The sequence below is a fragment of the Neomonachus schauinslandi genome, chromosome 8 (genome assembly GCF_002201575.2).
Source record: "Neomonachus schauinslandi chromosome 8, ASM220157v2, whole genome shotgun sequence".
NCBI classification, from domain to species: Eukaryota; Metazoa; Chordata; class Mammalia; order Carnivora; family Phocidae; genus Neomonachus; species Neomonachus schauinslandi.
Genome location: NC_058410.1, coordinates 23,226,643 through 23,251,585, shown reverse-complemented (window position 1 = coordinate 23,251,585; position 24,943 = coordinate 23,226,643). Strand labels below are relative to the sequence as shown.

Below are 24,943 nucleotides of genomic sequence, written 5' to 3'. Positions count from 1 at the left end.
ACCAACTGAACCACCCAGGTGCCCCTATGGTCTACCATTTTTAAAGCCCTTACCAAGTGCCATGCAGTATTATCTCTTATCTTTTTGATGGATGATATCCTATTTACAGAAGAGGAAATAGTCCAACGTTTTAAGGACTTGCCTTTAAAGTCACACAGTAAATAGAGGCACCAGGTTGTAATTCTGCTATTCCAGACTTCACATCCATTATTATTATATTATGATGATGATGTACTGTGGCATATTGCTTCTCATAAGTAGTAACGTTGCTTTAAATTTCAACTGTTTTGGATGGATGTATTTTAAAACATGCCCTCCATACAGAAAATTACTCTTCAGATCTTAAGCTTTGCTTACTTTAGAATTTCCATTAGGAGCTGTGTGATGCTAGAACTTCTAGTTGGATGAATATAAAAACATGGCATGGGTATCAGACATTACTCAAAATTTCTGTATTCATGGCAGACATGAATAATCCATTCCATTTCTGTTCCCAGGTGATCCAGAAGTAGTCACAAAGTCAATTGACTGGTGTTGGTTTATGACATCCTATTGTCTGTTCTTGTTTAAGCCTTTTCTTTTGATTTTAGTACGGACAGAATAACCATACTTCTATTAGAATGCCCGGGATGGTAGTAGCAATAATAATAGCTAATGTTTGTTGAGTGCTGAGTGTCAGGCACTGTCCTTAAAAGACATGATCTGATTTAGTCATCCAGCAACTCTGTGGTTTAGGTTCTACTGCCATTTCTATTTTACAGGTGAGAAATAGGAGGTGCAGGGTGGTCAAGTAAATTTCCCAAGGGTTGCATAGCTTACAAGTAGCAAACCTTGGTCTGTCTGACTCTAGAGCTTGTTCTCTTTGCTGCTTAGGTGGTCTCTAACAGTAAAGGATGGATTGGAAATGAAGGCTTGAGGCAAGTGGAGGAATCATTTGATGTCTATTTTTGCTGACTTGAGTATTCCCTCTCCTACTTCTCTGGTTTTGTGTTTGGTATTACATATTTACTCCAGATAAGCAACCTTCAGGCATTACACAGAAGGTATTACTGTGATCCTACAGTATCTCATTGGTTGTTTCTCTTTTTAAAAATAAAAAGACTCTCAATTATCACCTGGAACCATGGTAGCTCCCTTTGGAGATTTTAAGATCTGGAGATTTCTTATTGCTACTTAACCATCTTCCTGCCTGATGGCTCTCATGCTCACCAATCCATTTATGGCCCTTACGGTGACTGACATTTATACTTGCTGCCCCATTCACAGGCTTACCTCTTGTGATGGGGTTGAGTCAATGCAAGGTATCATACCACTGTTGGATGCCAAGATAATATGGATGTTCCTGTCTAAATTATTATTAGGTACAATTTTGAGTTTAAAGATGAGACCACTGTATAGACAAATAATTGAGAATTTTCAAAGCATCGACCCTCCCTCTAATGTCATTTACTAGTTCTATAATACTTGGTGTTTGCTAGTCATTCAAAAACATTGATAGCTATTGTTATATATAAAGAAGTTATTCTTTTTGAATGTTAGTGCTTCATTGCTTTATTTTAGGGGAAAGAAGACAATTGGACAATTTATTTTTATTTTAAATATTTCCATTTGTAAAGCAGCAGATGTTATAAAATGACAACATTTCCTTAAAGTCTAAATTTTTGGAAGATTATCAGGCGCTTGGGTGGCTCAGTTGGTTAAGCGACTGCCTTTGGCCCAGGTCATGATCCTGGAGTCTTGGGATCGAGTCCCACATAGGGCTCCCTGCTCGGTGGGGAGTCTGCTTCTTCTTCTGACCCCCCCCCCCATGCTCTCTTTCTCATTCTCTCTCTCTTAAATAAATAAATAAAATTCTTTAAAAAAAATAAATTTTGGAAGATTATAGGAGAGGTTGGTATAAAATCCTCTTGCCACCCAGATGGTCATGTGACTGGTGATGCTGAAGGTTGAAACTGAAATTGCTTTATTTTTTAATAAATGAACTTGAATTATCTGAATGTTTCCCCATCTTCACTGGGAAATCACCTGTTATGTATATTCTCTGATAAGGAAGGTGCCACCAAATGGCAAAGGACATGCATGGATTTTTTTTCTTTTGCCTCATTAGCCTAAAAGAGCTGATTTGGTTTATCATCGTTAAAGTTCCTTCTTTATTTGGAAGCAAGATTGAAATGATTTCTATTTTCCAATCTCTGCTGAAAACCTACACTTGGACTATGATTGTCCTAATGCCTTACTGAATACTGAGTGTCCTGATGGTTGCTTTCTTCCATTGCAGGATGTTTCACTCAGATCAAATGTGGAACTGTCATTGGAAATGGAAGCCAAGTTCTCTTTTGTTCTTACTTGCTTTATGTATTGTGTATGTTCCTCTTTCAGGTAAGTAAGACTCTTTGTCTTTTAAACCCTGAATTTAATAATTATCGCGTTGTCTTTAGTATAACTGTGCTACTGATTTAAGTCAACTTTATTACTTGTCTTTTTCTTTTTCTGTTATTGTCCTTATAGGCTTTTACTGTCCATGGCCTCTCTGACTTCTATGTGAATACTCTTACTTTGATCATTGTTCTGTTTTCTAATGAGTGTATTTCTTTAATCTTTGCTGCATTTCTGTTAGTTTTATTTATTTATCTAGCCCATATTGAATGATGAGATAGCTACGTATCTGACATTAAAAATGTGCTAGCTCTTTCTTCGGCTATTGAATAAATATACAGTACTCGATTCTCTTTTCAAGTTTTCATATAGTTATTTACGGAAAGTATAGACTTCGTTGTGTTTATCCTGATTTTCTTACCATGTTGCAGTATGAGACAGGAAATTTGAAATTAAGTTTTTAGACCATGAAATTTATTTAGTTGGATTAAGATGACATGAAAAATTTAATTTTAATTATAGCATTTTTGGAATAAAAATATCAAATCTTTGTAATTACAATTTTTTTTCTGAACTTTGAAACCAGATCCTTTTAGCTGTTGTTGCAAGCTAAATTTTCTATAAACAGTTAATGATATGAATGAGCCAATCAACCTGAGGAATGTGAATGATATTTAAAAGTAAACTGTTTCTCCATTATCTGATTTTGTGCCTGAGCAAACTGCATTTCTCTTAAGTCCGTTTTGTTTTACTCTTTTTTTTTAAATTGCTGTATTCATTCAGTATACTATATTTGTTTTTAGAATAAAATCGTTACTCATGTAGTCTTATGTATTTATTACTTTGGGTTTAATCAAGATATTATGCATTCCATATTTATAATATATCTGTATGTTAAAAATAATACATTTAATGAATCATGAAAATAGATTATCTGCTAAAATTGTTTATTCATAGATTAAGAAATTCAACTCCTATTTATTATATAAATATGATTTTCCAAGCCAGCAGGTATTTTAAGAGTTTCAGCTATTAACTTGGAAAATTCCTGGCACTTGCTTAATGGCTTCAAAACAAAACTGATCTTTGAAGTTTTTTTGTGTATTTGTTTCAATTTCATGATAAAGCCACTCTTTCTCTTACTTTCATTGCCAAAAGAGGAAAGAAACTTGTGAAGAGAACTGAAAATTCAATATACATTGGATTTACTTGGTTACAGTATTGGATTTTTTCTTAACTTTGAAAAGTGATCCTCAAAGAACCAATTACATGATGTAAAATAAATTATGAGATTAAAATTTTAGTCGAGGTCTATTTACTTTCGTTTTTGTTAGGTCATGGCCTTTGTCAATTTTCAAGGCTTTTTCAGACCTTAAGTTGAGACTTTTTATTTTTGATGTTAATATTTTAATTGACATATGCACGTTCATTATTTAATCCCTTGAATCAATGAAATGAAACACATGTTCTCAGACTAATCAAAAGGAGTCAGCTGGCTAGGACTAGGGTGGGGCCAGGGAAGCACCTAGGTTGCAGAATTTAAGGAGGGGACTCATTCTCAAAGTCATGGGAATCAAAGTCCTTAAGTTTGTTTTTAAGTTACTGTCTCACATAAGAAATCTTTTTAAAAAAATTCCTTCCATTACCCAGTACTTTATGTGCATCATGTAAGGCTTTCTGACAGATAGTAATCTGTGTTTACACATGAACCCAGAACACTTTGTATCTATGTATCTGTAATCATGATTCACTCAGAATGCTGCCACTTCACCCATGGGTATCTAAACTCAAAAAAATGCTTTGGGGATTATTATTGGTATTTTAATATAAAATTTTTGCCTTACAACTCAGTATAAGATTCCCTAAAATAATGCATATCAAAACTTCAGACATATCTAATGTTCAAAGTCCTGCCTTTACAACATAGTGTAATTTTGATTAACTGTATTTTTGAGGAACATTTGGTGCTTAACTGTGATGTTGTATCTCAGTGTATGCATTCTCTGACGTTTTCACTTCTCTGGATGACCTCTATGTGATCTTAGGGAGTCCAGTGGCTTTCAGTGGCATCTTGATGCCAGTGTCTCCTAAATCTGTATTGTCAGCCCTGGCCCCTTCCTTGACTCTGGAGTCACGTCTGGAGTTGCTTATCCTCATCCATACTTGGATATGTAGTGGGCCTCATACTTCACAGGTGGGAGCAAGACTCTTGACTCCTACCTCCTATCCCCAAATCGACTTCACTTTCTATCTGTACAATCCATCCTACTATATCCTGCTGTTCTCTCCCACCTTACTATTTCCTAGATAGGTTGGCCCATCTGTTTCTTGACCATGCCTCCTTATTCCCTCTTCTTCTTAAGCTGCACACACCTGGTTCTTTCTTGACACTATGCTCTTAATTATTACCACCTCAGATAAGCCTTCCCGTCTCCTAATTCAAAGGTGCCCCTTAGCCACCCTCTTACCATGTTACCCTTTACTGATAATCTGTATAGATTTTGGTTGCTTCCTTGGTTTTTAATGTTTTGGTAATTTGGCTGTGATAGCTAGGGTAGAGGGTTGACAAAACCTCTTTTGATTGTTATGATTGAACTTAGGTGAGATGATTAAAAATTAGAATCCTGTAGTTTGATTTGGATAACATCCTTCATTTAATTCAAATAATAGAATTGCAAGGTTAAGTCTTCTAGTAGGCAAGTTAACAACTGTAGTCTCATGGGGCATTTACAAAGCAAACAGTATAAAGGTCTGTGCCCTTAGGATTTAAAAAAGGAATGTAGAAAAAGCTCGTTGTCCCTTGACAAGTGATGAATATAACTTTTAATAAGGACTACAACAAAACAGCAGCTGAATATTTAAACTAGTCCCACAGAAGTGGAGATTAAAACAATAAAACATGATATTTTAAATCCACTAGCTTGACAATATTTAGAAACATTGATAATATCCATATCCAGTATTCTCAAAGTTGTTGGGGAAAGGTCACACACTAATACTGCTGGCTCTGTCTCTTGGGGGGAGTAAGTAGGCAACATTTTTTAAAAATTAAGAATTTGCATCTTTGATAGATACCCACATGTAGGTACCTATCCTACAGAAATAAATAGTATATACAGAAATATGTGTAGTATGTTAACTCTAACATTGTAGTAACAAATATTCAGCAAAGACTTTACTTTTTCTTCAACAGGGGAATGGCTATATAAATTATTTTATGTTAACACAATGAAATACTATGCAGCCATTCAAAACAATGTGGTCAAACTGTGTATATTGGCTTTGAAAGATGTCAGTGATAATAATGTTAAGTTAAAAAGCAAATTGCCGAACAATATCAGATCTCTAATAGGTTGTGTTACAAAACCAGAATGTGTTATGTATATATGTGTTTAAGATTATATAAAAATCATAGTAAAACATGGAGTGATACACATCAGGCTTTAAAATGGGTCATCCTCAAGAACATAGGTTGGAACGAGAAGGGGGAAGGCAATGGAAGTTTATACGGCTCTGAATTATTTACCTTGTTACAATGAACATATATTACTTTAGTATTTTGAAAAAACAAAACCTGATCATTTTTTTTTAAAGCCACATTAAAAAACTGCCAGGGAGACTCTTGAAGTACATGAATGTTCTAATTTTCTGTTAGACATGCAACCGTTACCTTGGCTCTTCCTTTACTTGATAGGAATCTGTTAAAGGTGTTTCAAAAAATAGCCTCTTTTTAGGGTGCCTGGGTGGCTCAGTTGGTTAAGCGACTGCCTTCGGCTCAGGTCATGATCCTGGAGTCCCTGGATCGAGTCCCGCATCGGGCTCCCTGCTCGGCAGGGAGTCTGCTTCTCCCTCTGACCCTCCTCCCTCTCATGCTCTCTGTCTCCCATTCTCTTTCTCTCAAATAAATAAATAAAAAATCTTAAAAAAAAAAATAGCCTCTTTTTAGGTAGCATGACACTCCATGGCTCTGAAGATGAATGATGGTATCTCAAGCAGACTGAAGGTTACCGCTTCAAGTAGAATGGGAAATAAACAGCCAGGAGCCAATGAATTCCTAAGCAACCCTGAGCCTGTTTCCATACAGATAGCCTTAGTCATGAGTACTGAGGGAGGAGCCTCCCTTCTCTCCTGAAAAATAGATGATATCAGCAGATTATTTAAAAGCTCAGTGTTGTTCTAATATCTATGATACATCAATAGCTAAAAGGGGAAATGTTTTTGAAAGTACAATCTGGCCCGAATTGTGTACTTTCTAGCCCAGAGCACAGCACAGTTCTAGAAGGCAGGTAGGTAATTAGGCAAAAGCAATCCTGTACTTTCTGTTTGTTTGTTTATTTTTCTCATGATCAAAGAATGAGCAGTTATTCTATAGCATCAATTACATTGCAATCAGTATTTATGTGTTAGGCATATCACCTTATGCATATTTTTATATTTGATTAAAAATACATAGAAAAATCTTTTTACAAGTCTGCCAAGTTTTTTTTGGCAATTTCAGTATTAATGTGTCTGAAAGGTAAAAAAACAAGGTTCCAATTGTGCCAACTATTTTTTTTTTTTTTTTTAATTTCAGTCTAGTTAACATACAGTGTTATATTAATTTCAAGTGTACAATATAATGATTTGGCACTTCCATACATCACCCAGTGCTCATCAGGACAGGTGCCCTCCTTAATCCCTATCACCCATTTCACCCATCCCCCCACCCGCCTCTCTTCTGGTAGCCATTAGTTTGTTCTCAGTAGTTAAGAGTCTTTTCATTGGCTTGTTTCTCTCTCTTTTCTCCTTGCTCGTTTGTTTTGCTTCTTAAATTCCATGTATGAGTGAAATCATATGGTATTTGTCTTTCTCTGACTTATTTCACTTAGCATTGTACTCTCTAGCTCTATCCATGTTGTTACAAATGGCAAGATTTCATTCCTTTTTATGGCTGAATATTATTCTATTTGCATATACATACCACATCTTATGATACGCACACCGTATGTCATACCATATCATATGAATACATACCACATCTTCTTTATCTATCCATCTATCAATGGACACTTGGGCTGCTTCTAAAATTTGACTATTGTAAATAATGCTGCTATAAATCACTCATCATCAAGGAAATGCAAATCAAAACTGCAATGAGATATCACCTAACACCTGTCAGAATTGCTAAAATCAAAGATACAAGAAACAATAATTGTTGGCAAGGATGCGGAGAAAGGGGAACCCTCACACACTGTTGGTGGGAATGCAAGCTGGTGCAGCCACTGTGGAAAACAGTATGGAGGTTCCTCAAAAAGTTGAAAATAGAGCTACCCTACGACCCAGCAGACTGTTCTTATCAAGTGAAAAAATAGCCAGAATAATGATCAAGCAACTAACAGAAAATTACATAGTAACAAAGTTTGTTTTTCAGTAAGGATCAAAATGTTCCAAATTACTATCTGCAGCCTTCAGCTACTCTTTTGTTATTCTACACTTGAGATGAGAGGAGTCAATGTGATTGAATAAACAAACTCCAGAAATGTGTAGACAAAAATTTCTTTAAAGCATCTTCCCAGGTAATTTCCTTTGTGTACTTTTGAGATGGTCTGAATTTGATGTAGGTAACTATGAAATCCTACATTGGGGTCGAAACGTCAATCACATAAATGTGGAAAGAGAATGACTTGTCACCACAGTGACAATTTCAAGTGACTGAGCAGTGTGAAGGGGCCACTAATGAAGCTGGCCCCACTTAGCTTTAGGAAGAGGGGGTTGTCAGCAGACCCTTGCTCCTCCCTGGTCAGGTCACGCTGTTTGCAGGCACGGTTGTCATCCTTTAGAGAGAACTCGTGATTGTAGCAGCAGAGGGCAGATGTGCTTGGTGATGGGTCTTGAGCGCTCTGAGGAATGTTCTGGGGCATCTGAGTCTCTGCTGTGCTATGAGAAGCCTCTGCGGGGGTGGGCTGCCACGGTAGACTCACAGCCTTTGTCAGACACAACATGGTTGCTTTTGTGTAGCAATTTTTTTTTTTTTTAAGTAAAAATCCTGCTGAATAAGAAAAAATTAGAGAAATGGCACATCTACTTTGCAGCAATGAAGTCAGTGGGAATAAGATAGTGGCCTTCAGATATTTGAAGAGTGGTCATTTGGGAGTGATAACAGACTTATTCTAAATTCTCTCAGAGCAGAGATAAGACGATTGGGTTGGTGCTCTAACTACCAGATGATTCTCCTAGTAATTGGTTGCCAAGAAATAAAACCAGCTGTCCTTTAAATTCCCCATCGCTGGGAATCAGGACATGAAGAAGGAATCTTAATGTTGAAGAAGAATTTGTACTAAAGACCTTGAAGTTCTTCTCAATTTACAACTTAAAGACTAAGAGTGTGTGTGTGTGTGTGTGTGTGTGTGTGTTGTATAGGCTAGTTTTTTGAGGTACACAGAGTTTTGTTTTACTTCAAAAGTTTCTTCTGTGTGCATTTCCTTTCAGTGTAGCAGGTAATTTTTATATTGAACTGGAGACTGGGCAGGTAACTTTGTTTGATAGGCGAGACCTGGGGGAACTCTAGACTTTGGCAGATACAACATTTTCTTCCACTTTCAAATGAATAATTCTCTAAGGAGTTTTCATTTTATTTCAGCAAGTAGAATATGTGCTTTTTGGCACCATTCTTACTACGACTGCAATATCATAGGATTCCGTAAGTCAAGAATGTGGAAAAGAACAAAATGGAAACAAACCAGAGAGAGAGAAAGAGAGAGAGAGAGAAACTTATTCCAGATTTTAAAAGTAAATATATTTTGCAGGGCATGGCAGCAAAGGAGAGAAGTATGGAGGTTAGATGAGAAAATATATTCACCCCACAAAGAATGTGAAGTCACACTATTATAAAAATCCTTTCCCTTCCGCTGCGCTAAGGCAGTAGACACCTGAAAAGAAAACATCTTTTGCCAGCACACAGGTGGAGGCTCTCACCAGTTCAGATAAACCTTTCTAACTACAAACAAACAAAAACCTCTCAGAGAGACATAAAGTAGTCTTGGTTTACAGTCATTCCTAAATCAGCTTCATGTTAAACTTGTGATTGAGAAAGGATACACTGTTTTAAAAAAAATTACAAAGTTTTCTTTTGTACAGCAACTCTTATAAATCAAAAAAGATGTCTTTCTCCAACATAATCTGCCTCCTGCCTGGTGCTCCTGGTTTAGATAAAGAAAAGCGAGAAAGTGTTCGTTCACACTAGAGCTCAGGGGATAGATTGTGTCAACTCAATTAAAAATCAGATTTTTTTTCTTCTCTTTAATTATGAAATTACACTAATCACTGTTATTAGTTAGGGCAAAGCTACACTGCTCATGCTCTTTGCAAATCTCCGAACAAAAAGATCTTCTTAGATTTCCTTCCCTGGTCAAAACTTTAAAGAGTGTTGTCAAAGTGAAATTACAGAGCTGAAAAAAAGAAAATCGTCTGAATGGGAATATTAATCACTGCTTTTAAACATTTCCACAGTTCTTTCCTTCCTTTATTTTACTTTTTGATTTAAGTATGTATCATTAATACTGGCCCCTATTAAGTATATGTAACAGTTTTGCTGGATTACTGACTTTATTGAAGAGAATTTTAAGGCACAGGATGAGAGTTTTCTGGTCCTAGTGATTTCAGTGGCCTCAGTAATGGTGCTATGGGTGGGGGGGGGAAGCAAGACTTTTAAAGATATTTTGCCTGGGTGTTAGGTTTTCAGAAAGAATGAACTCTGAGTATGCACACTGGGGCACTGTGGAATGTGGCCTCCACCAGTTCCTGAATGTTCTTAATCAGATTGTGTGCACCAGTTGTCTACTAGCTGGGTCATCACAGGTCAATATTAACTTTTTACCTGGACTGCCAATCTCATCTCTCTTGAGAATGGTAACCTGAAAATCTGTTCCCTGTAGGAAGCTCATGATCACAGCATTTCTATTCAAGTACTGATGAAATACTAATAAGGTTTGTGGTTTTTCTCTTGAAGCCTTTGCTCATTTGACATAGAACTTTTTCCTTCCAGTTGAGTTGCTTTGATGCTTTTGTTGGTGTTTGGTTAGGACTCCCATGACTTACCATCTGACTTGCTGTCATGTCTCTCACATATATATTAGAGAGGTCTGCCCCTTTTAGTAACTACTCCAGAAGAAAGTCCTCTCTGAATTTTCAAACATTTCTTGTGTTGAAGGGGGTGTCTGTTTATAAATATGCTATGATCTTGTGGCCCCAAAAGTGGTTTTCAGTAAATGTGTAGTGAATGAATCAAACTGCTTTTCCAAGCTGCCCTTCTGTGCCTTTGATTTCCCTTAGCAGGGTGAGTCTAGCTGTTTTAAGATCAGAGCCTTGCCCCTCCCCCTAATATTATTAAAGTATGTAAAACACTTGGGAGAACATTATGGTATTTAAATACCATAAAAGGAACATAGAGTTAATATTGCTTCTTTTAGATGCATTTAAAAGCTGAAGGCTATGTCGTAATAATATCACAATAATATTTAAATGTTGTGTGCGTATGTGTATCAAATACACGTTAGAGCAAAATCGTGGTCCTTAATGTTAGGCATTTTTGACATTGTTGATGAGGAGGCTGATATGAGACAAATAGGAAGCTCTGTAATATGTGGTCTAATAGAATTGTAAAGGTGATATCAAGGGATAGCAGAGGAGAGCTCAGATAAGTTTTCATGGAGGAAGTAATGTTAAAACTGTGTCATTGGGGTGCTTGGGTGGCTCAGTCGGTAAAGCGTCTGCCTTTGGCTCAGGTCATGATCCCAGGGTCCTAAGATCGAGCCCCACATTGGGCTCCCTCATCAGCGGAGAGCCTGCTTCTCCCTCTCCCTCTGCTGCTCCACCTGCTTATTCTCTCTCTCTCTCACTGTCAGATAAATATATAAAATCTTTAAAAAAAAAAAAACCTATGTCTTCTATCAGGGGTGCTGAACAAAATATTTACAAAATGGTATGGCTTCCTCACTGACCATTTGAAGAGGTTTTCCTGCAATCAGATTGTATGGCTCACTGTAAAAGGTGAGGCAGTCATGGGACTGGTTTCTACCCATCAGTTATCCCCTCTGATGGGAACAGAAAGCAGGAAAATGGAAAATGGATTTGACCATTGAGAAGGGCAGTGTTGGGGGAGAAAGGGCCAAAGGCAAACCCATGGATGCCTTGAAAATGACTGTGGAAGGATAAATAATTCTTGTTACCAGAATAGAGGGTCTCTGCAGAAGGGAGGAAGGACTGAAGTTAGACCAGTGAGTGGGAGGCCAGACCGTGAAAGATATCACTCGGGGTGGTTGTGCTGACAGAGCTGAGGACTTCCAGCCCAGGAGGGGAGGGAGATGCGTCACCCCCGGCTACGATCAGGAGGGTCTGTGCAATCAGAAAAGCATGCTGAAGGGAACAGAGGTTGAGAACTTCCCTAGGGTTGTAGTTAGGTAACTCCATGACAGAACTGTTTTTCGTGTATTGAATGCCTATTTCATGCTTTTTCTCTATTGTATCATTTTGCTCCAGAAATGGCGGCCTCACTTTGCTCACCAATGGTGAAGAGCATCCATATACATATCAAGAAGCTGGAGATACTAATAGAATTCCAGGCGCCCTTGATGCCTTCTCTTTCTTGCTCAAACCCATATTTAATTGTGACCAAGGGTTGCCGAATCTATATTAGAAATGTTGCCTTCATCTTTGTAACTGTTACCTCCAAGGCGCTCATCTCCACCAGGTGTGTTAAATGAGCTCCTAAGTCATCTCCCTGCATCCAGTGTTTCTCTTAAGCTACACTCGGAATCATGCCATTGCCCTGATTAAGTTGCCTTGGAGATTCTCATTACCTACGGGATAGAGTCCAGTCCTTAATTTATGTAATTTCATGGCTCCCTAGCTTTGTTGTGCCCTATCAAGTGCCTGCCAAATAGTAGGGCCTCAATTAAATATTGAATGAGTGCCCCAGGTAAGGAATTTATATATTTTTGTGAAGCAAAATTAGGATTTAGCCATGGATATTATAAATATCTGTTATATATGTATTATAAATATCTGTTATATATATCATGAATATTCAGTTATGTTATCATAGGTGCTCTGTTAAGTTTTAGAAACTAATGGTCAACACTTCTGTCTTTGTGGAAGACCAACTCTTTGAGAGAGGAAATTTCATAAAACTTTACAAGAATTATTTGTGCCAAAAGAAGAAAGTGGTCACTCTAAATGTGTACAATAACCAGAATAGTTTATTTATTTACACTTGCTTCAAGGACTGAGCTTCTTGTGGAAATGTATCCTTTTTTTAGTACCAAACTAATCTCATCACTATTAAAATACACACTTATACTCTTTTTAAAAATGCCTACTTTTAATGAGAATGGAAAAAAGGTGATTATTGTCTTAAAATTCTTTTAGCTGTTCTCCTCTTTCCCCTTTGTTAGTCTTTTCCACAGCTATCCTCACCATCACCTGTATCTTAAACATTTATCTTGCTTTATGCCGTCCCCAGGTTAGCTCACAAAGATATTCATATCTTGTCTTTTTAGAACAAAATTTTCCCACCTCCCCTCAAGACTTTTTTTCTTTTAAGCAGTCATTTTTATTTGTTACTCTCCTCATTTCTGAATGTCTTGAAAGAGTAGTGTACATTTGGATCTGTTACTTCCTCACCCTTAAAAAAATAGATAATTCTGTTTTGGAGATGCATTGACAAGTATCTGTGTGTGTGTGTGTAAACAATTATGTTGTGGTTTTCTAAAGCCCTAAAGATCTCCTGAGTAGTCTGATGTTTTCCGAAGGTTTTTTATTTTTAAGAATTTTTTAAAGTAGATGGAACATATTTGCTATAATAATGTTTGCTATTAAAGGAATAAGGAAACCCTTCCTTCATAGAAAGTCTTTTTTAGGATGAAATTGTGTCACAATATTGGATGACTAATGATTTAGAATTTAGTATATTTGCATTTAACTTTTACAAGATACCTTTTTGCGTGCAGTGTTTCGTATTCTTCAAATTGTTCCTTTAGGTGCCTCTGACTTCCTGTCAGCTTATATTCTTTTTTTTTCTCATTTAAATCAAATTTATATCCTGATTTGCCTAGTTGGTTCTGTTTTCCATTCCTGTTTCTTTCCTGTTCAATATTCCATCATATCTTAACATTTTCTGGTATTAGGATATTAAGCAGTTATTAGAATATTTATTTCAAAGTGGTTGGTTCAAGTGAAACTAAAAAAAAAACGTGTCTTTAATATTTGTCCCATATGTGTGCCTGGCTTCACTTTACAATGAAGTGAAATTTTGTTGTAATTATATTTGAAAGCATTTTGTTGTAATTATATTTGAAAGCATTTTGAACTGGGAGGTTTTGGTTAATTTACATTTAAAGCTCCCATTTGTGGGAAGCAGAGATACATAAGATATAAAAATTTAGTGCTGAAAATCACACCTTACTCTTTTGGTCAGAAAAAAGTAGAGTTCATTAGGCTTGGTTAAAATAGGTTGGAAGTCTTTTAGCTCTTAGGGCAGAATATATAAACTAATCTGATTTTGTTATTCAGATAGAAGCAGAAAATTAGATTTGAAATCTAGTAATAAAATTGAACAGGTGTAATTTTGCTTTCGTTATTATTAAAGGAGGACTTGTCATTTTTTCAAAAGTAAGACCATACTACATTCTGAGTGTTTTAATTTTAGTAATTCTAGTCAGAAATAAAATCAGAAAACATGTAGTGGGCTATTTCAGGTTAAAAGTTCTAGTGAATCCTGTATTGTTTGAGAGTAAAAATGTGCCTTTGAGAAACATATTTTAAAAATTTAAACCTATATTGGATTTTATTTAAACTTGAACTCCACATACCAGGACATCAAGTTATTTTTAAAATGTATCTAAACTAGTGATGATAGGGGCGCCTGGGTAGCTCAGTTGTTTAAGTGACTGCCTTCTGCTCAGGTCATGATCCTGGAGTTCTGGGATCGAGTCCCGCATCGGGCTCCCTGCTTGGCGGGGAGTCTGCTTCTCCCTCTGACTCTCCCTGCTGTCATGCTCTCTCTCTATCATTATCTCTCTCAATAAATAAATAAAAATCTTAAAAAAAAAGGTGTTTTCCAAGAGTGAGAAATGGGACAAATGGGGAGATGTTCAAAGAGTTTACAGATTCAATTGTGCAGGATGAATAAGTTCTGGAAATCTAACGTATAGTATGGTGATTATAATGAATAATGTATCGTATACTTGAAGTTTGCTAAGAGAGTTGATCTCAAGTGTCCTCACTATCAAAAATATAGTAACTGTGAGGGGCGCCTGGGTGGCTCAGTTGGTTAGGCGGCTGCCTTCGGCTCAGGTCGTGATCCTGGAGTCCCAAGATCGAGTCCCGCATCGGGCTCCCTGCTCAGCAGGGAGTCTGCTTCTCCTCTGACCCTCCCCCTCTCATGCTCTCTGTCTCTCACTCTCTCTCTCTCAAATAAATAAATAAAATCTTTAAAAAAAAAAATAAATAAATAAACTAGTGATGATAATGAAAAAGTTGGTGTGGTATCAGTGGCACTTGATTAATCAGTAACATGAGTTAAATGCTGACTCTGAAATTAAATTTTGCAAAGATGTTCATTTGCAGCCAGAGATAATAGTTTCAATGTGTGCTAGGGCTTTGTTATAATTACTAAATATTAAACATAACCTAAATATCCAACAATAGGGGATATTTTGATAAATTCTGATATATTTACGTGATGAAATGGTACACATATTTCTAACTTTGTTTTTTTCAAATGTTTAGAGAAATGGGGGAATCAAGATTCAAGTGTAATTAAAAAGGGCAGGACATCAAACTGACTAGTATGATTTTTTTTTTAAACAATGGTCTGAGTTAAAAAAAAATAGGGATAGAAATATAGCATGATAGTAAACTCTGTTCTTGAGATTCAGGTGTTTCCTTTTTCATCATATCTTTATGTTTCTAGCAATAATATGCATTGATTTCATAATATAAAATCAATGCATACTCACTGGTTTTATAGTTTTATGTATGAATATGTATATAGTTTTATGTATGGATATGATTATAAAACATCTTGATTTTATATTGGGTATGTACAGTGTATACATACAATGCTCATTTGTGATATGTATATAAAGTTCCCTAATATAATTCAACTGGTTAATGTTTTTGCCTAAGAAGACTGGTTTGAATAATGGTAATCTCATCCTGAAAGCTGGAGACACCACTTCATCTCCACTAGCTTAGCTAGAATTAAAAAGTGGTGGTGAAGATGTGGAACAGTTGGAACTTTCATACATTGTTGGAGCAAATGTAAAATTGTACATCCACTTTGCACAGCTGTTCAGTAGTTTCTTTAAAAGGTTATATATACACACATCTATACTGTGATTTGATAATTTTATTATTGGGTATTTATCCAAAAGAAATTAAGACATTTGTTCACAAAACTTCCATAACTATTTCATAATACCATTATTCATAATAGCCCAAACTGGGAAAAATTCAAATGTCCATTAACATGTAAATGGACCAACAGATTTTGGTATATTCATCAAATAGAACAGTACTCTTCAAAAAAGAAATCAACTAGTGATATGTGCAACAGCATGAATGGGGATCTGTAAGACGTGTTGAGCAAGGAAGGGACATAGAGTATATTCTCTGTGATTTTACTTATATGGAGGTCTAGGATAGACCCAACTAATCCATACTGATAAAAATCAGAACACTTGGTGCCTCCAGGGAGCAACTGACTGGAAGGAGACACAGGAATATACACTGGGTTGATGGAATTGTTCCAAAGTTTGGTTGGGATATGGTTATGTAGGGGAATACATCTATCACAACTCACTGAACAACACCCTTGAAATCTGTGCATTTTATTACATGTCAGTTATACCTCCAGAAAAAGAAATCTCTGCTAATTGGAAAAAATACTGGTTAATAGTTCTGAGGCACAATAGATGGAATTCCAGTGACCTCAGAACTCTCAGGATTTTACTAGCTGTATGAAGAATTAAATAATAGCTTTTTAAAACCAACTTCTTTATTAGTATTTGCTGTGCTTTTTTTTTTTTTTCCAGCGGGAAAAAGAATATTCAGTATTACTATGTATGGTTGTTCAGATATTTTCAGTACTTAAGAATATTCTTTTGTGTGTGGGAGAAGAAATTTCTACAAAGGATATAAACTTCACCTAGCTCAAGTGTAAGCTTGCATTTCATCCTTCTTTAGTCCCTACACACACTCTGAAGTTCAAATTATTACACCTCTGCCTGACAGCAGCCTTCCAGTAAAATGAACGCAATGATCAGCCTATCACTTTTTCCTATTTGCTATATTTTTCATACATTAATTGGATTTTGCTTTTTAGCTAAAGCCTTATAGTAGACTTATTATAGTTTTGGCTTATTACCTTTATTTTTAATTTTTATTTTTTTAAAAAGATTTTTATTTATTTATTTGACAGAGAGAGACACAGCGAGAGAGGGAACACAAGCAGGAGAAGTGGGAGAGGGAGAAGCAGGCTTCCCGCTGAGCAGGGAGCCCAATGCGGGGCTCGATCCCAGGACCCCGGGATCATGACCTGAGCTGAAGGCAGACACCCAATGACTGAGCCACCCAGGCGCCCCTTGGCTTATTACCTTTAATAAAAATTAAAGATAAGAAAGGTGGCCCAGGGAAACTAACTCCCATTGGCTTGTTGTAAGCATATTTTTCTTCTGTTTAATTTGTTCTCTCTTAACTGAGCTATTGCTCATTAACTGTAAAGTTATTTGTGCTCACTTAAAAAATTCATGGATCTTGTGAAAAACTTCACAAATCTTTTTGTAAATTTGATTGCTCAGCAAATATAAAGCATGAATCAGAAAGTAAATTTCATTCGAACACTTGAAAATTCCAACCTAGAGTGGAGTCAGCACCTGGTGAGTTGTTTCTGAGGGGTTATTTGTTCTGCCCTGGTTACTTGACTTGAGAGGTTTACGTGGGTAAATAGTGGGTTGAAAGCATCAGTCAAGACAGTCTCATTTCTGGAGAAGCACCTGCTATGAGTATATCCCTGTATAAAAGCTATTTGCCCATGAAGGGTCTAATGAGAATGTGGCCATTGATTGAAGCAAAATAATGGGACCTGTTATCATCGACTGTTAATATTAAGATCCCAGATGATGGAGAGATTATACACAAACATCTCATGAAAGCGAGGCTGTATCCTTATTGGGTGGATAATTTGAGGAAGCGCTATGTGTAATTCAGGAAATCTAAAGGGGGAATAGTCGTATAATTTCACACTTTAATAAATATTACAAAAAGGTAGGGCTCAACTTTCACATCTTAAATTCTGGTCTCATTTGTGAGTTTCATAAAGTTTAAAATTAAGCTGATTTGGCAGATATTTTGCTATGGCGGCCTGTGTTAATAGTTATAGTATCATTGGTGGGGCCATCAACTAGGACATTTTATTTTCTTAAAAATCTTCATACATTGGGGCGCCTGGGTGGCTCAGTTAGCTAAGCATCCTACTCTTGATTTCGGCTCAGGTCATGATGTCAGGGTCATGAGATCAAGGCCTGCATCAGGCTCTGTGCTGGGTGTGGAGCCTGCTTGAGATTCTCCCTCCCCCTCTCTCCCTTTGCCTTCCCCCCCACCCTGCTCGCATGCTCTCTCTCTTTCTCAAAAAAAAAAAAAAAATCCTCATACATTATTAAGGTACCAGGGGTACCTTGAAACCAAGCTTATAACATGGGAGAGTAGGGGAAATGTTATAGATATTCTCTCTTGTGAAGCCACTACCCTCTGTTTGGGTTCCAGTTACCTGTGCAGTGGCTTGGAAAGGACTCTCAGACAGGTATGTGGGGCTCACCTAGTGTGTTTCTTTTCTAAGATCAGAGAGCTTTGTTCTGTCAGTTTTCCAGTGTCTGAAAGCAATTGCTTCATGTAGTTCATCCACTTCTATTTTTGCTTATGCTGGGAGAGGAATCCAATACCTGTGACGTCATCACAGCTGGAGCCTGGAGTCCCTACCATTTAATTTGCCCTTAACGTAAGCTTACATTTATTTGCCATTCATTTCACATAGCACTAAGGCCTTTGTGGATAGATCTGAATTGGAGCTCAGTGTTGTCCCTCTTGCATAAATCATGCCCATAATGTGCCAGTGATCTTTAATTTTGATTCCTTTACAGTGGAGAGAGATTGCTTAGGAAGTGTTCTGAATGCAAAATCTTTCAGTTTTCCCACCAGTCATTAAATATCATCTTACCCATATCTAACTGAATGGCTATTTCATTTACCTTTATAAAAAACTTTCCAAACCATTCAACTAAGTTTTCATGGACTCATATATCCTTTGACTTTTCATACTTTTATTGGTTCGTGTAAAACATAATACATTTTGTAACCACGATATGAAGTACAATCAGCAAAAAATAGTCTGAGGACAAACATAATCAATAAGCACAACTCACCTAGTGGGAAGCAGCTGAATTCCAGCCTCCCAGGACTAATAGCTTTGACTGACGATTCAGCTCGTTGTATCTTTCTTCAGTCTAAGCTGCTTTTTCCTGGTCTCAGTGTCTTACTAATACCATTATTTTTCTTCCTTCTAGAATCAAACTTTCAGAGGTATCTTTGTCTCCTTTTTAGCAACACTTCTCAGATACCTAGTCCATTGCTAAATCTGGCAATCTCTTGTTTTTGAATGCTCTTTGTTTTAATGCAGACTCTTATTGCTTCTTGCCTCAACTTTTGTAATAATAGAAAAAATTGATGCTGTAGCCCCCTGTCTTCCTCTGCCATCTAGTAATAAACCACTTTCATATAAACATTTAATAAAGTGTAATTTGCTTGGGAACTTTGAAGGGCTTTTAGTTGTGGAATTAAATGCTGCCTTGAGGGACTGTCAGTCAAGGTCCTTCACCATGGAGCCTCAACTGGTATTTTCTAAGCTATTTCTGAGTTTCCTTATTCACAATCTAAGAAAAAAAACAAATTGAAAAACCTATTTTTCTCTTGCATTCCATGTACTTCCCTGCCTTCAAGTCTTTCTTCATACCTCGTCCTCAACCTAAAACTCATTTCCCCTTTGCTGCCTAATAAAGTGCTTCCCCATCTCAAGACCCATGGTAAATGCCCTCTTGATGTTGGAAGCATTTAAAACAAGGCTGGTAAGACCTGTAGTTTCTTTTCCTTAATTTTCATGTCTGTGTATACCCATGTAACCACATATTGGATCCCATTTTAAAGGTTGAAGTGGAGCAGGAAAATATTTTTTAAATCTCCAATTTTTCTCCATCTCTCCACTGGAGTTCTGTAACAGTTTGTACTGTAGGTTTTGTTGCCATATTGTGTCTTATGATTGTTAGTGTTCATATTTTTTTCTTATTGATTAGGAGTGCCTAAAAGGTAGGGGTCATCTCTTCTTCTTTATTCTGCACAAATCAAGAGAGTATGGGTACTACAATATGAATGAATTAAAGCACACTATTTAAAGGGAGACATTTGAGATTAGGGTAACCCATCCACTCTACAGGTTTGACAGGAAAGGCATAGAAGCCATGTTGTGAAAAAGTAGGCCAAGGCACGAGCATGCATTTCAGTTGTCATCCTGGAGCAGGCTGGCTTGAATTAATCAGAGTGCTGCAGACCCTGGTGGCCCTTTCTGCATTTCATTCATTTTGACTTTGTTGATGTATTGACAAAATGACAAAATACTTCCCAAGAAGTTGGTACGTAAAAACCGTAGGTCTTAACAAAACAGTGTGTCTAAAGGCCAGTATCGTGAGCTTCACCTCTTCCTGTCTTTTTTTGACTGACCCATCCCTGTGATAGGCTATGCTCCCAGCACATCCTCCCCTGTAACCCACGTTCCTCCCCCTTTCCACAGGAGAGGAGGAGAGGTATGAGAGCTCGTACCCAGCTCTCCTTTCATATTCTTTATACCTCCCATGAGGTTCACAGCTTCTCACGTTGAAGTTCCAGGGTATTAAGTGGGTTTGGAATTCTGGGCTGCTATTAATTTTGTTTTAGCTATGTTATGAATTGGCCTGGGATTTTTAACAGAATTTTATAATGTTATTTCCATGGGAAAAAGAACTTTAAGATCAAAACAACCAACTAGGAGCTTATTTTTTGCAATATAAGAATTGGTACATTTTGAACTTGGTAGTTTTGACTTTTTAAGACCAAATATTTCAAAATTCATTGTGTCTAAGCCCTTTTGTTAAAAAGTCAAATTAAAGCATCCTTATTGTGAATTACTTAGAAACATGATATAACCAGTGCTTTATCAGTTTATCTAATACGCTTCTCATTTAAATGAGTATATGTAGATTTTTAAAAAGGATTTATCTCTTATAACTAGTAGATTTATCATACTAAAATTGTATGTTTGATTTTTAAAAATAGTCTATTATGGATGCATCCAGGGAGATGATGTACCTCTGGTTAATTACTGGGAAATCTGCCAAAGAGAATAATTTAATAGAAGTGAAGGCTTTATACATAAAGATGCTCATTTAATACCATCTATGGTAGAAAAAGCAACCACCTAAATTTCTGTTAATACAAAACAATTTTCTTGACTACTGCAAAATGACTACAATTATAATGTAGAAATACAGCATTTAGAATAATAAAGTATCAGTACTAAATATTAGGTATACCATGTTTGCAAAATATGCATGTATATAGGTGACTGGGAGGTAGTAAGCAAATATTAAAATAGGGGAAAGAGAGTTAAGAATATATAGCTTTATTTTTTCAAAATGTGTCTTCAAAATAATTCTACTTAATTTTAAGTGAGTTGCTTCTGGAACAATAATGCAGGCTGATTTAAAGCCGTATACATCAAGATGAATTCAGAACTTTGATTTTGTTTCTTTGCCCTCCCTCCTAACAAGAAAAATTATTGTTAATAAGTGATCCCCAGTTGTTGTGGTTCCTTTTCCCTACGTTGCTATACCATCTGTGAATTTTTAAAACTCCCACATGAAGTAAATGGGAATTAAAAATTAATTTTAATTTTAGAAAGATAATTGGCATATCTCATCAGGCCTAATTATTTATAATATGCAGTGTTACCATAATTTCTCAGACGCTCAGCTTTTTTTTTTTTTAGTCTTGAATGTGGTTCAAGTTGAGTGTCACGCTAATGCTGACCCTTGTCTAGAAGAAAGTTGTTTTGTTCTTATGTACCCCTTGACTATTCACTGTTATTTTAAATTAATGGTGCAGGGACAAACTCATTCTATGAGACTGAGATCATCTGTTATCAAAACTTAGTTATTAGGTGGAGACAGAAACTTCATGGCTGAAGTGATTGCAGAAGCATCTGTGGAAAAGGCCATACAATCAAGTTGTGTAGGGGTAAAGGGAGTGCGTGCGTGTGTGTGTGTGTGTGTTGGGGGAGGTCAGTGGTTAGTTGGCTATGAACCCTCTGTATAGACTTACAGGATTTGTGTTTGCATATGTTTGCTTTTTATTTAAAAATCTGTTCACTTTAAGAATCCATTTTAGATTAATTGACATAGATCATTCTTTCAGAAACTGATATCATCCAGAAAAATCTTCATACATTGTTTAATGATTCAGTACCAAATCGTGGGTATTGTGAAAGTATAATTTCTCATCTTGGTCTGATTATGAAAGACTAGTGTAAGGGAAAAGAAATGTTCCCTTCTTTTCTTTTCTAGGTTCTTTAGCTGGTCTAATAGGTAAATTGACAGAAGATGGATTCACAGGAGAAAAACAAATCGAATTTTGTACATGCTAGAGACCTAAAGATAAGACACTCAAGGACAAGTCAGTTAGCTGAGGCTTATATACCATCCTGAGCTAAGGAGTGGGATATGAGCCTGGGGCTTCAGTGGGGAGAGGGTGATTCACAGCCGGATAAGAAGAGCAGATGCCTGGTAATTAGCTGTCTGCCCTGCCACATCAAAAGTTATTTCTGGGAATAGCTCTTCTTCTGGGGCAGGTCCCTATCAAAATTTTTTTAGGTAGTTAAGGGAGAGGTATAAGTTTTTCTTGAGTCTGCTGGGCCTTGATTGTTTTCTGTTCAAAATAATCCAGAGGCCAAAGTGGCACATTTTGGGGTGGCCTATTCTGCTTCCCCACGCTGGTATCACATCTTGTTTTAATACTTCGGGTATTTATATTTTATTAATTGTTTCCAGATGTAATGCAGTCAGCAATTATTTTGCTAAAAATGTTTTAATTTTTAGAGCCTCATAAAATAAAGGCTGAGGCAAATGAACCATGGCTTGAACTAAAAGAATGACAGACAAGGAGAGAAAAAGAGGAATTTAGGTTTTTTATATTTTTTTATTTTAATAAGCCTTTGAGAACTAGGAGGAACTGGAAGTACTATAACAGCAACTTTCTGTGTAAACTGGAAACTCCCCTAATTCAGATTTAACAACTGAAGTCTACTTTTTATATTAAAAAATGTTGCTCTGAGCACAGTATGAAGATCAGTGCTAGTAAGAAGCAGATTTTCTTGGTACTGACTTCAAATAGTCTTCTGAGCCTGAACAGCATTATTCAGTTTGGTTTAAAAACAGCTATTAGATATTTTTAGGAAATATATATTACCTTTTTTTTGACAATTGCATGACACCAGAACTGTTTCATCTGTGTCTGGCAATAATGGTGAAGGACTTCTTACCCATCACCTTTCTATTTCTGTTCCTTCTCCTCAAGAGAATTGTGTAATCAACCTCTGTTCATCTTATTTCAAGGGAGTCAGTTATTTTTATGAAGGGTAAACTCTCTTCCATTTTTCCCACTAAGTTCTCTTCCAGGGTTTCCTTTTTTTAGGAAATTTTTGAGTTAAAACATGCTCTAAGCATGACTCACTATGATCAACAATTCATAAATTGGTATAAAATTTAATTTCCTCTAAAGAAAACAAAAGTCCTACATTTTGAGACTAAATCAGATGTAATCAGAACCATAGTAATATTTAGTTTATTGTGTATATTGTTCCTTAGTATAGAAAATATTTTTTATTCAGTTACTTCATCAGATTCTTACAATGTTCCAAAAACAAAACAAAACAAAACAAAAAAAAAGAAAAGAAAAGAAGGAAAGGAATTATTTACTACTGTGTTGCACAGAAGGGGAGACCGACTTTAAGAATGAGCACAGCTGGGGCGCTTAGGTAGCTCAGTCGGTTAAGCATCTGACTCTTGATTTCGGCTCAGGTGATGATCTCAGGGTTGTGAGATCGAGCCCCACATTGGACTTGTACTCCGTACTCAGTGTGGAGTCTGCTTGAGATTCTCTCTCTCTCCCTCTGCTCCTCCGCCCACTCGCTCTCTCTCTTTCTCAAATAAATAAATCAATCTTAAAAAAAAAATAAAAGCACGGCTATGTGGAAGCAGAACCAGAATGTAGTTCTTCTGGCTCCTAGTCTTTGTTCTTTCCATTTTGTTAGAGGTAAATCCACAAAGGGCCCACAAATATCAAGCAAGCAAAGGCTGTGAAGGTTCACACACATACGTGTTTATTCTTCTCTGATTCAATGTACTTCATGTCTATAACCATGAGTCGGTATGTATTTTATGGCTAATTTTTATTCAGTGATAGTACTTAACCAAATTTCTTCCACTATATTTCAATTTTTAGTATCCCTGCTGTGATGGTTTGTGGTTCTTAAAGTGTGGGCTGGTCCTAGGACTGGCAGTTATCCCTATCATGTGGGAACTTGATAGAAATGCAGATTCTTGGGCCCCAGCCCAGCCCTGCGGATTCAGAAACTGGGGGTGAGATCCAGCAGTCTGTGTTTTAATAAACCCTGGTGATGCTGATGGAAGCTAGCGTTTGAGAACCACTGTTTTAAACTCTTGTTCATGGCAGTTGAAATTCAAGTTATAGTTTATTAACCTTTTCCTGAGACACATAAAGAGCCTATACAGTGTTTATAATAGTTTTTTGTTTTTTGATGTCTGCATCCTCCAGCATCGGCTACCTGAGATGGTAGAGTGTGATGGTTCAGTACGTGACGGGCCCTGAGGACAGCCTAGGAGATGGAGTACTACTTCTGTTATTTACAAGTCCCATGGTTTGGGGAGAAGTTACTTCTGTGACACGTGGTCCTGATAGTTTCTACTCCATAGGGTGGTTGTGACAGTTAACAGATCGTTCAATGTATTTATCAGAACCTGACCCCTGGGAAGGCACCAGTGAAATGTTAGCTATAGTTGTTTTTTTTTTTTTTAATTATGTTAATCACCATACATTACATCATTAGTTTTTGATGTAGTGTTCCATGATTCATTGTTTGCATATAACACCCAGTGCTCCATGCAGAACGTGCCCTCTTGAATACCCATCACCAGGCTAACCCATCCCCCACCCCCTCCCCTCTAGAACCCTCAGTTTGTTTTTCAGAGTCCATTGTCTCTCATGGTTCGTCTCCCCCTCCGATTTCCCCCCCTTCATTCTTCCCCTCCTGCTACATTCTTCTTTTTTTTTTTTCTTTCTTAACATATATTGCATTATTTGTTTCAGAGGCACAGATCTGAGAGTCAACAGTCTTGCACAATTCACAGCGCTTACCAGAGCACATACCCTC

At 36.7% G+C, this 24,943-nt stretch overlaps 1 protein-coding gene across 2 annotated transcripts in view; it reads left to right on the top strand.

The window, feature by feature from the left end:
- Positions 1-2,279: 2,279 nt before the first annotated feature.
- The window catches only part of ADGRG6 (adhesion G protein-coupled receptor G6), a 124,364-nt gene continuing 101,700 nt past the window's right edge, over positions 2,280-24,943 (top strand). For both annotated transcript variants that reach the window (XM_044917386.1, XM_044917385.1), the window contains exon 1: positions 2,280-2,379. In XM_044917386.1, coding sequence (XP_044773321.1) covers positions 2,280-2,379 — 100 coding nt within the window. The remainder of the gene's footprint in view (positions 2,380-24,943) is intronic.